Genomic DNA, 13,433 nt, shown 5'->3' with positions numbered 1-13,433 from the left:
TACTAACATGCTTATGAAGTTAGTAAAGAGCTGTTTAATTACAGATTTCTGTCAAATCTCTCAGGCGACACATCTTGCAATTTTGTCGCTTAGTTGAGCAATCATAACTTTAATTAATATTCTTTAAATGACTTCTTGTTAAACAAGAAATTGAAACACCACAAGTAAAACCAACTCTGATACTATTAGCTGTGTAGCAATTATGCTAATAGGCATTGCTGAACATGTATCAAAACTGTGCATCTTCCCAAAATTTGGGAAACAAAAGGACATTCATTTGGGTTCAAGAAGGTAAGAGAGGGGTGAGAACTTTGTTTCTGTTCAGATCTTAGGAGGGGATTTATGCTTTTTTAGTTTACAATGCCAAAACAAGATACTACCCACGTGAGATGAGATACGGCCAGTATTTCTACTTCCTCACAAGGCTGATGTTGAGCTGGACTATCCCACCAAGAGTAAATACAATTAGACTTATTTCAAAGCCATCACTTCTGCTACTGTCACTTTTCTTCTAGCCTCAGATTAACAGTCCTGCAGGCAAGAGCTGGTGTAAACACACACACACACACACCAGTCAAAGAAGCCATTAAACTCATGCTACCTCTGTTAAACAAACAAACAATCAAACAAACCCCTCAAAAGAAAACAAAAACCCCAAACCCTCTGCCCATCAGCACAGGTCACTGTCATCAGCCTCATCCTAACTGTCAACACACTGATTTCCAGTATTAAAAAAACCCATCCCCCACAAAAAACCCCAACACATGCAAACGATCCCATGTATTAATTTCAGTAGATTCCTTCATGCAATGGAAACTTTTTAGAGTTTAACATATTTAGGTGTATAAATTTCATCCATGTGCTCTTTAAATTTTGAATACCATGAAGATGACATTGAGATTGTTTAAATTACAGTGTAGCCATCCTGGTAAAATTAAACTTCCACAGAAAACAAACAGCCCAGACTATCTGCTGTGCTTAAACAAACTGTAAGCCTGCTCTGTGTGTATCTTCAAAAAGAAGACTACAGAAATAGTGACATGTGAAGACCAAAAGTCTTTCAAATTGTGCCCAACCACAAACCAGTGAATATTTGGTAACAGCAACATGGCATGCAGATAGCATATCAGACTCTGCTTGTGTCCTGTTTAAAACAAGCCCTTTGATCAATAAAATTTACCCATGCAAAAAAAAAATGACCCCATATGGAGTCAACTGCTGATACTCATTACAGAAATCCTCGAAGAATGGAGATTCTGTAACAAGCAGCATTTTCACAGAAAAAACCCCAGAATTAATAAAATGCTTTTAGATTTTATTTCTTTGCTGCTATGACTGAAAAGGCTCCCCCAAAAGGCAAACATATAGACATTTTCAATATGTAAAATACATTTTAGTACAAAAAGTAACGCACAAACTTTATTAAACACACACAGATCCTTCCCTCTTCAAAACTGCGGGTTCTCCTCCCTCTCAGCAACCAAGTTCTGCCCTGGCCCTGTTTCCTTTCATGAACCTCACTCCCCACCTTACAGAACTGCAACCAGAATGAGACAGGGCAAGGAAAAACTTTGCAAAACTTACCTCCACTACTGGCACAGCAGTTAAACCATCTGACCTACAGAATCACAGAATTAACTAGGTTGGAAAAGACCTTTGAGATCATCAAGATTTCCTCCTGCAGCTGTTATTCTTAGAGCAAAAAGGGACTTGAAGAGTTGGATATAGACCTTCAGTGAAAGATAGAGATAAATCTGAAGAAGAGGTTTTTAAAGCAGGACATAATACTTTAATTTTTATATTTTAACTACATTATCCCTTCAGTAATAGTTCCAGTTGGATTCCACATATACACAAGTACCTATCTGCCTCTACACCCAAATTTGATACATTGATGCCTCTGCCATGGCATCTTAACCTGATTTTCATGGTTATCTTGCTTTTCTTATGCTGCTATGTTTCTCCTCAGTTGTCATCTGGGCCAGTTTTCCCCACAGTGTTTAGATACTTAAATAGTCATGAAAGACTTTGAAAAATACTTTGACACTTAACATTGATAAATATCTACTTACCTGTAACTATAGTATCAGAACAGATAGGACATACAGGGGCTTCCAACATAGCTTTTATTGGAAAAATGATGGACCCTCATGTGTGCTGTGTATTATGGGTGTTTTCTGCCACAGGTATTTCCTGAGCCTTTGGTTTTAGACATGAACATGCTTTTTGCAGTAGCCTATAGTCAATGCTTTGGAGTTACTGCTTTGTATCCATCATCTGAATTCCTTTCTGCAGTAGCGACTATTCTGAATCCTAACGGATATTTGCTACATTAAAAAAACCTTCTGCTCTCTCATAAAAAACACAGCAGCTTTTATAAAAGTAATTGGTTTTCAACCTCCTTTAATTAAAGAGAATAGCTGGGGAGAAATTCATGTCAGAAATACACAGGAAATCAAAGTACGACTTCACCAAAGAACTACGTGTCCTGGAGAATATGTAACAGCATTTTTCCAGATCATTATGATGCAGGGGAGGTAAAAACTACTAAGAGAAAAGTCCGACATTGTGTGTGCAGAATGGATAATTTTAAATATTTTAATTTTTTAAAAGTTTTGTTTGGTTTTTTAAAAAGCAGAATAACATCCCATTTACAGAATAACAACTGCTTGCTTAATTTCAAGTTTCCATCCTTATACACAATGCACCTACTAAAGGAAAACCTCAACATCTTAGAACTATCCATTGGAAATTTATCCTTAAACATAAAACATTGTTGGGAAGCCAGTGTTTTCTGATTCTTGATCCCAGACTTTAAAGACAGCCCTTCTCCTGGTATACCAAATGCTGTACAAAAAATACAGACCACAGATACCCAAAAAATGGAGTGAACAATAGGATTCATATTGAGATACAGCACAGCTCCCAAAGGGGGCTTGCATCACAATCCTAAATATTATCCTACTCATTTTACATAGAGGAAACAAACCCACCAGTCCTCTCCAAAACTAAAGTTTTGCTTGAACTCTTGATATTGTTTTTAAGCAAACCACTTTTTCAGAGCTTGTTGGTGCTTCCCTGATACTGGCCACAGGATCTGTGTCCCAGCTTCTAACCCGAGCACTGGAATTGGGGGCACCTGCACCATGTGGTGTATGAGGAGATCAGAGGCTAAATCCTGGTCCTGGGTGGCTCCTTCAATTTTTCCCTTCATTTAAAAAGTTCAAGGGCCAAGTCTATTTTGTGCTTCCTCATTTGGGCTGTCAGTGAGTAGAACTAAAGGCAAAAATGTCTTAAGAATCATCACTTCTTTCATTTATGGAGGAAAAAAACCAGTTATAACACAAGGTGTGCTTTTCAAATTCAATTCCTAAACTTGTATTTAAATAATTGAGTATAAATTAGATTTTGGAAAACTTCTTGAACTTTCACTTACTTAAAGAGGACAGCAGTGCCTTGAATATGAAATTCTGCTCCTCAAAAGGTCCTAAATAGATTTGTGTGCCTGGAATTTGAACCCTGTTACACATAATGCCTTTTCAAATGCTGCTCTATGCCTAACTGGAGATTAGGGACCTTAACTCTGAACATTATTTGTTTTCAACATTTAGGTTTCGATTATGATTAACTAAAAAAAAGTAAACATACACACCACGAATAGGTATTACTATGAAGATCACATTAGCAGAGGGTTGAATCACTGTTTTGATGTAATTAACTCCAGACTCTGAGGTACACCAGCAGGGCAGTCTGAGGAATCCCCAAACTCACAGGGTTGCATCCTTCACCTCTAACACAAAATAGAAAGAAAAAACCCTTAAACCTTCAGCTAGTCTGCATAGTTTAGAATTGTGCGAAAACCAGCACAAGTGCATGGAAGCAAGTAGTGACTCCTTCCTCTAAAGTATATTCCCTAAAAAGCACATAAAAATATGACAACTTACATATTTTAAAGTCTGGTAGGAATTCAGGGAAAATAAGGCATATTTATATTTTCCTCCTCTTCAGGCCTTCTGATTAAAACAATCAAACTGTCTGGGTACCTTGTGCAAGGCTCCCCCAATTAAACCCAGGACCTCAAAGAGCATTTATTAAAATCTTATTAAGACTGGCCTTTCTGAAAATATGACACACATTTTCTTTTTATTTCACTGCAGATACAACTTACTAGCAAAAGGCTTGGCAATGATGAGAGATCCTAGGAGAATTTTCAAGAGCTAATCATGATGATTACTACAAGTGCTGGCTTTATAATTGCAGGAAAACTTTGAGAGTCTCCATTTTTCCAACTTGGTGCTTTATGTTCTAAACTGTACAGGATTTTATTCTATTCCATATTAGCATATTATAGTTAAACATTTTGTGTGTGTGCACAGCAGATTACACAACTGTACACTTCAGCTAACCTGCTTATAAAAAAGCTGAAGCAAACAGATCATCCCTTTCTAATGAAACATGGAAATCTTCTTTTCTAGACCATCTAGAAAGAAAACCACTGGCACCAGAACAATCTAGTTCTGTTTACTTAACGAGATGGCAAAAACCTTTCACCTGGTCATGCATCCAATACCTGTTCTCCTCCCATTTTTGCTAATGAAAATTGACATCAGGGCTGCGGAACCATAAACATATTCTGGAAAACTTAAAATGCCAAAGACATTGTTCATAACCCTCTCAACATCTTTTCTTGTATCCTACTCTGCACCTTCTCAGGCTGAGAGCTGAACTCAAAATGTTTGTTCAGTGAAGGCAAAATCCAGAAACCTCATTGCTTGGGATTTGGTTCATCAACACCCAATCAACACAATGTTTTTGTGGAACAACTATTACACTAATTTGTCAGACAAGCACCTTTTTTTGTGGTCACAGCCAGATTAGCATTCCCAAGAAATAAAACAAGCAACAAGAAATTAACATTTAAGAAGCAGTTGGGTGCAATACACAGAGATTAAGAGCAGATGTAGGAAATATGGAGGATAATCTCAAAATCTAAGTTCATCTGTGGATAGTGCTGAGCTTCTTAAGAACTACAGGTATAAAATATTTCAACAGATGGAGTGGCACTATTGCTGTCCAATACACACTGATATTGTAGGGCAGTACTTTCTCCTTGAGCAAATAAATATCCATTCACTTTTCATGACACAAACCTCTGTAGGGTAAGGAGGAATGGAACTTCTCTCCGGGGCTGCCAAGCTTCCAAAGTACTTTTGCAAGAGTACTACATATATATATATGTGTGTGTGTGTGTGTGTATACACACACACACTGCTGCAGTAATAGCTAAACTTAAATTTCATTGTGATAAAAATCTTGCTTGGCTCATAGTGCACTGTAAAAGCTAGAGAGGTGTCCATCACTCCCTAATTAGCTACAAGAAGCAATAAATTCTAAATTACTTAATCAAAACAGCCATACTGTAATTTGTCTGTACTCCCTAGGTGTGGCACTACGTCACAACTGTCATACATGAATGGTTTGTTGTTATTTTTTTACATAGATACAAATATCAGTAAAGAAAAAAGACTAATGACCACATTTTCACCTTTTCCCATGTCACATTATGAAGTTCTAGTGGAACAGAACAGCTGTGTTGCACCTGCACTTCATGAGGTAATAGTGATTATATCACAGTGTGTAGAAGTGTGGCTATTGGTACTTAGCAGATAAAGAAATGTTCAGATCACTCCATGGAATGATACCAAATCACCTCTCAAGTCAATCTTAGTGTACAAGGCACCACGTTTCCTTTCCATTTTTAAGAGCAAGATCTTGTATACCTGTACAAGACATATTGCATATATATATTTGCCATTTATAATGACACATACAGCAATGAAAACTGTATCTGCAACTGGTAACATAGAGTTTGAGCCAAACAAGAGAAAACTTACCTATTTGAAAAAAGAACACTTGACAAGCAACATTGACAAGCTACTTCTGCACCAGTATCTACTTGAGTTTCCACCAACTTGCCTCCAACCAGAGTGTCCTCACAAAGCTAGAAACTGAAAGTGACACAGGGCTATATCAGTTTCACTTGCTTTCTATCATCTACAACTTTAGGAGTCACATTTCCAATTTTATATTCATATCCTTAGACCATCCAAGAGCTCAGACAGATCTGCATTGTGAAGCCCGTGTAGCTTCACTCATGAAAATGAGATGTATCATCAAAAGTTAATACCACACCTCTGATTCTGAACATACCATGGACAGTATCTAAGTATGGAAGATGTAACACTGGAATATGGGGGAGAAAACTGCTTAGAAATCTAATTAAAGAGAAATTGTAGACTGATACTTAGAAATTGTTACGCTGTCTGTACGTGGGGAAGCTCCTGTTTTCCTTAACAAAAGGAAGGGGAAAAGTCTAGAAATTAAGAGTGGATCCTCAATCATAATAACAAATAACGTTGTGAATCCTGTCAAATTTTAAATGAAGAAAGAGTAGGTGTAATCTGTAAATCAAGGACTGATATCAGCAAACTTAGAGCAAACCCATCTCCTATCACTAGCTCAGCAGGAGAGGCTGGCTTAGGAGACTGATTTTTTCCTGGCTCCCAGAGGAGTGGGAATTCACATTATTTGGCTTCAAGTTAAAAATTGTTCTAGCTTTACATCTGCAATTCTGAAAACATGTGGCTGGTATCCAGGCACCTTCCAGACACACTGACATCCGTTTGCTGCTTTGCAAGACAGAGTTTACACACCAAAACAGAACAACTTGATTTATTTAAAATTCACCTCAAAATGCATTGTGTTCAGTTTCTTTTTTTTTAATGAACATTCAAAGCATCAAAATATTACTAATTTAAAAAGAACATTTGTTAGGAAGAAGATAATTTACATACTTTAAATTGTGGCTGTGAGGGAGAGAAACAACTGATGGTAGATTAGGCACAGTACGAAGGCCAACATGCCAGAAAACAATGCAGCTTTAAGCTCAACTTTTAAATGATCTGGACAAAAAAAAAAACCCCAATTGGGCAGGAAAATTAAACCAACCACTTAATTGAGGGTATTTGTATAAAACAAAAGTGTTAGTAAGTTTTCTATCTAGACCTAACTCATTCATGTATTTAAAGAATTCTATCTTCTTCCAAATAACAAAAAATGTTTCTAAACCAAGGCAGATTATTATTTGGAACTGGCATAGTAAAATAAAGGATCACAGTATACAGAGTTTAAAATCCTGTACCAGGAAATAGCAACAAGTGGTGTACAAGGGGATAATTTAGGTACATTATCTAATTTTTAAAAACAGAGATATAAAATATCAATTGCATAGGGATTTAAATATAAGGCCAAGCAGGAGATTAAAGTAAAATAGAGCTCATAAGAAGGGCACTATGGTGTTAAAACATAGTATTTCCATTTGAGTTAATGTCTAATTCAAAATCACAGTATTTTGCTAGTACTACAAAAAGTGAATGTCAAACTGTCCCATTAATCTTGAACTGAAAACTGACATTAGAACTTCTAAACAGTACAAAACTAAAGCTCATCGTCTAAACCTGATCAGTGTATTAGCACAACAGTGCTTGGTACGTACCTGATTTATATACTCTACCTTCTGTAAATAATATAAAGGTTATTTCTTGTTAATAAGTGTGAGATCACAATATTACTGCATGCCATCAGTGGTTTGCAGGCTTACTTGACATTTAATTATTCAGTCTTTGAAAGTGTAAGATCCCACCCTGCAGAATCTTCACTGATTGAACACAGAACACTGTCATTAATAAAACACAATAGAAGTTCCACCACTAACAACTAACATATAAGCCAGGATTTTAGGTCTAAACCCAGTACAGTTCATTATTATTAACTCACAGCTATTTTTTGTTAGGAAGGTAAACCTGTAGACTTCCAAATAATCTTGTACGTATTAAATATAAACAAACATGTAACTAACGGTTGTCTCTTGGCATTTCAAGTAGATTATTCAATTGTGAAAGTATTTCTGCAAAATCAATTTTGAGTTGTTAAAATGAAGTTCAAATATTAATTTCCATTTCTACATGTAGCTTAATTAACCTAAAATTGTGAGGAATAGTAGTGTAAGGAAAAAAGAATTCTCCAGATTAATTAGACATTAAGGTACACTAACTGTGAATACCTGAACCAACATTGTAACTGAAAAAGTGCATAAACACAGTAATACTACAAATGTGTTAACTACAGAACAAAAGGTTTTCTGAAACCTAAGTAATATTATTTTACAGGTTATTTACAGGCTGTGATTTTTCCAGACAGAGCCAATTCAGGATCTTAAAGTTTCTTTGATATATTCAAAGTGTCTTTTGGCTTCCAACTTATTTGGCGAGGAACTGATTCCCAGCCCAGGGAATCAGGTACTGTGCAGCTGAACAGCACTGCCATTGTGGTTCTGTGATTCTTCAAAATTCACTTCTTTCCATTCTTCAAAGCCAGAGCAGTGTTTTCACTTCACACTCTTGGTGGGTGTCTCGGACTCGGTGGACTGTCTGCCATCAGTCCACGCCTCCCGCGTGCTCTTCAGGGCCAGTGTTTTCTGCTGGTCCACCACAACGTAATCCACCCTCTCGTCTGCCACGCTGCTGCCTGAGCCACTGTTCTTCTTCTGGGAACAGCCAGAAACAAGTTCAAGTAAATTAACAACAGAAAAGCAAGCAGGTGTCCCAAACAGACACAGAACACGCACTGGTTTCTCTGAAAGGGTCAACACTGTCTCTCCACTAAGCATTTGAGAAATTACCATTAAGGGATCTTACTGAATATCTGCTTACCTTACGAGGTGGGGTAGACTTTCCCGAATCTAGGTCCAGATCTAAATATTCCACTTGTTTATCTCCTTTAGGTTTTACCATAGGGCTGCTTCCTCCATCGAGGCTGTTGCTTCCAAACAAATTCTGAAATCATAATTTAAACAACCTCAGCTACAAATGTACAAACTAACGTGGTCCACATAATCAAATATGCTTACTATAAACTGCCAAAATGTAAGAGCTTAAGGAAACAACTGCAATCACTTAAATCATGGAAATTTCATTGAGTCTGGCATGGCAAGGGCATACATTCTATGTTAAAAATGGGACAGAGTCAAAACCCAACGGGAGGAAAAAACCCAAAAACCACCCCCCCAAATTTAAGGTTGCCACCAAACCCATCTGTGTTTTCCACTTAATGTCCCCTTCATATAATGAAATAAGAACAGATCATGTTTTGTTCTTTTTAAATGTAGTTATTATATCTCAAATTTAACATTACTTAAGCACAAACTTTTCTATTTCCCTCAATTTTTGTTAAATACCTACAATAATTTCTGCTTGACAGTAGTGGCAAATCTAAAAATGAAACATTTACATTTCATTCAAAAGTCATCATGATTAAGGTGAAAATCAAAGAGTATTGTTCAATTGACAAGATTAAAATATTAAAACTTTGGAAAATATGTGTAGGGCTGCCTGAACTGAAGTTGCATTGTATATACCTAAATTTCAATTAGCCCAGACTTTTACAACCTCACCTCCTCTGTCCTCTCCCAGCCTGATCCCTCCCTCTTAACAGGTGTTATAGGAACAGTACAATAGAAGGACTCTTCTCTAAAAGATAAAGAAAAAACAGGAAGACAGAGGGCAGCAGTCAGCAAAAAATGAAGAAGAAGGCAGAAGGAAAGACAGAAGGGCAAGGCTGAGAGCAACTTGAAAGAAAAAGCAGAATATTGCTGATTTTATTAACTAAAAGGTAAGTATGACATCAAAGAAGATGCTCCAAAGCTGATGGCAGAAAAAGATTAAGAAATACAGATTCCTTGCTAAGATAGAGTTGGAACAAGTAAAAATTTTCAAAAAGTCAAATTTTAAAACAAAGGCCATGAGATATGCAGAAACGTTCCGGTTCTTTAGGAAGTAAAATATTTTATGGGCTAAAGCAAAATGGGCTGGGCTTTTTAAATTGAAGTAATCCATTATATCTCTACTGTCCAGCTCATTTAACATTAAGTGGTAACAAGGACAAACACAAACAACTAATGTGAAGTTCATTTTCATTGCTCAAATTCTCAGAACAAATTTCTGTGTATTAAAGATACAAAAATCAGATTCTGTATCAATGTTTCCAGGATAAATTTAAAAAGCTGTTACTCATTAAACAAAAAATCATCTGTTATTTCAAACAAACTAAACAGGCAGAACATATGCATTAGGAAACAGAAATTTTAAATACACGCAAATGAAACAGAAAGGAAACCTGTTGAATAACCTTTAAATAGGACTGGTGCAAGCAAACAGAAGATATTAATGAGCTGGAGCATTAATTGTACCATCTTGGTATGGAAATTAAGCCCTTAGAACAGCCTTAGGAATCAACAGGAACACCTGGGTTGAACTGTGATTCTGTGCAGGCAGAACTGTGGGCATGGGTGGCGAGAATCTCTGGGGTAATACGGGATGTTTCTTGCACATGTGAAAGAGGACAGCACCTACTACTTACCAATGGCCCTTGCAAGAGAGGAGCTAAGAATTAACATCAGCAGGTCCCCGAGCTTGGTGCTTTTCCCCTGGGAAGCACAAGGCACAGCATGGGGAGCTCCACAGGCTCTGGAGCCCACACCCCACTCTGCATCCCTGCTCCCACAGGAATGGCATGGGGGGAAGCTGGGATGCAGCACCCCGAGGCAGCAGTGGTGAGCTGGGGCAGGGACACTGCAGGGGGCTGGGAGGGGACCCAGAGCAGCAGGGGACAGGAGAGTGAACAGCATTGCAAGAGGAGAGCCCGGGGCACTGAGATGGGCCAGCACATGCCATACAAGAAGGCAGACACACAAACAGAACAAACAAGGTGCTAGACAGGCCCTCCCCAAAGAAGGTCATACATAAATGATTTCAAGATGAAAAATACTGCTGTACCCCCTGCTAAGAACCCAAACACATGAATACACTGAACTGACTGGACAGGACTTTGAACAGTCCTAGCAGACTGTCCCTGACCACAGCATGGGAGGTTGGAACAAGATGACCTTTTAAGGCCCCTTTCAATCCATTATTTAAGGTCCCATTCAATCCATTCCATGATTCTAGACTAGACAAAAAGCTGAGCTCAAAATACAGGTTTCCTATGGGTTTTATGCATATTCTAAACTATATTTTAGTTTAGGCCTAGGTCTGCTGCTATTGTCTCCCTTAAAACTACTGCTATTGAGTCTTTTTCTCTCTCTCCTTTCCCTCACCGAAGAAAACCCACAGTGTATATCATTAAATTTTCCTAACTAGCTGCACTCCATGCTGAGGATCTGAAGCTTCATTATCTGAGAAAATTCCCCCCAAAGGGGAAAAAATGCAGTCATTTAATACACAAAGACTCCTTCTATCTTCTTTGAAAGACGCCTAATAAAATACACATGGTTCAATTTTCATAGAATGTATACCACAAGTATCAATTGTTTTTTTCCCCTGCTCCTTCTACACTTCCTGGAAGATGTCCTTTTAATGCACTTTTTTTAAGCATGTCTCAGAGCTCCTAGGACAGTTTATTTCCCTTCATGACATAATACTGGACTCACACATAGCCCAAGGATAAACGATTGCAAAGAGGGGACAAATTCTAGAAAAGAGGTAGAAAAAAAGTCATGTTGTATACTGCTTTATATAATAGACACGTATATCAACCATTTTCTTTATGCTCTTAACTTTCTCAGTGAAATCCTACCAATATTACAGCTTTGCTATGGAGATTTTTTTATCATTCTGTTGATCTAGAAGTATAAAGGGAGTGATGTTGAATGAAGGATCTGTGTTGGCATGATTTAAAAGTAAGGACTGCACAGGAAGAGAGTAGTTAAGATGTAGATTTTACATACTGGGTCTTCAGAGGACTGATTTGGGTTCATGGATACATAATTCTCTTCACTGTCGTGCGAGTCACTGCTGGAAGTTGTGCTATGAACTGAATCCGGTCTGGGAGACACGGGAAACCTGGAGGAGCTAATTACCAGGAATTATTTCACAAACAATACATCTGTAATATCTTAAACCTCCTGGTAAACAACAAAAATAAGCATATTAGAGCTGAAATTTTCATTCAAGTTTACTAGAGTGTCACATTTTTTGGTTATACACAGTCCCTTATATTTAATATCACAAAACAAAATTTCACACAGACACACTTCATTTCAATGCACAGATACACACACAGACTCACACTCTTCCAAGGGAAACTTCAAGCTACAAACAAGCTAAAAATATGATACAGATGTACACACATTTAACACTCCAGTCTCCAAAATGATTAATCTGCATGAGGAAAAGCCAAGAAACTTACTCTCGTGCAAAGCTTCTGGTGATAGGAGATCTAACTGGAGCTTGTAATTCTTCCCATTCAGGCAGAGGTTTTATTTCTAGTGGAGCTGGTTTTGCTATGTAAGAAACAGACAACTGTAAAGCACAGAACTTTCCTAAACCAACTTAAATTTAATAGCTTTTCATAGACTAAATACAGAAAAAAAACCTTTATCTTTCAAATAGTAAATACTAGTAAGGAAAGGGAAACACTTCCATTTTCAGAAAGACATGATATATTAACTTACATTTTTAATCTTTTCAGGTAACGAGAGGAAACATCAATTAAAAAATTAAAATATAAAAAAAACCAAAACCACTGCAACTTCAGAATTTTGCAGCATATACTTGTAGGCAGTAATTCTGTTTTGAAAAGAGATTTTGAAAGTGGCGGCATTGTGTTCTGTCCTCATTCTGTCCTGATGACTTGTTGAGCTGGCAAGCCCAGGGCAAGGCTGATGGGCTGTTTGAGCAGAACCAGCTCTGGGGATCTCTCTTGGCTCAGAGCCAGCTGTTAATGTGCAAACTCTGCCCTCACTGTGTACATGTGCCCTTACTGGTGAGGTTTCACAGCTCCACGAGTGGGCAGAACCTGCAGCTACGACTAAGTCTGCACAAGTGAGAAATGAACCAACAGCAGGAGGAGCCTGGCTCGCCTCAGAGATCGTCCACAGTCGAGCAGAGTGGATGTGCCACAGAGCAATGTGCCACTCATGACACATAACACTGTTCTCAAAAAAATTGCCATTTTTAAATTTCATTTTCAGAACAGAACCATGAGTAGGCTATTAGCAAGAAACACATTATCCCTCCCTCCAGCTCATATGTCTCACACGTCCTAAACATTAGCAAAAAAGTATAAAAAGGCTTGTGGAAAAAAAAATACCACAAACTGCTGTCAACTTCATCCTCCCTAAAACTGTTTCTAGAAAACAAAATGCAATGTCATCATAAAAACTGCCCTTTCTGTCCTTGTGCCCCCTCCCACCATGAGTTTTCTGCCTCTTGGCAGGTTCACTAAGATCAAGTGTCAGGCATGCAGTAACAGAACTGAACATGACGTAGGCAAGATGATACTAAAGCACAACTGACATTAAAAACTATCAGCTTGGC

General features: G+C 37.7%; 1 protein-coding gene across 9 annotated transcripts in view; it reads right to left on the bottom strand.

Moving 5' to 3' along the window:
- Window positions 1-6,716: 6,716 nt before the first annotated feature.
- Window positions 6,717-13,433, bottom strand: part of GAB1 (GRB2 associated binding protein 1) — a 91,134-nt gene continuing 84,417 nt past the window's right edge. For 6 of the 9 annotated variants that reach the window (XM_063156995.1, XM_063156999.1, XM_063157000.1 and 3 more), the window contains 4 exons: window positions 12,304-12,397; window positions 11,843-11,966; window positions 8,772-8,894; window positions 6,717-8,605 (listed from right to left, as the gene is read on the bottom strand). In XM_063156995.1, coding sequence (XP_063013065.1) covers window positions 8,447-8,605; window positions 8,772-8,894; window positions 11,843-11,966; window positions 12,304-12,397 — 500 coding nt within the window. In that variant the 3' untranslated portion in view covers window positions 6,717-8,446. Of the gene's footprint in view, window positions 8,606-8,771; window positions 8,895-9,511; window positions 9,588-11,842; window positions 11,967-12,303; window positions 12,398-13,433 lie in introns of those variants that run through there. The other 3 variants (XM_063156996.1, XM_063157001.1, XM_063157003.1) reach the window with 2 other exon arrangements.

Source organism: Melospiza melodia, chromosome 5 (assembly GCF_035770615.1).
Source record: "Melospiza melodia melodia isolate bMelMel2 chromosome 5, bMelMel2.pri, whole genome shotgun sequence".
NCBI lineage: Eukaryota > Metazoa > Chordata > Aves > Passeriformes > Passerellidae > Melospiza > Melospiza melodia.
The sequence above is the reverse complement of the archived record's forward strand: the minus strand, read 5'-3'. Positions and strand labels throughout refer to the sequence as shown.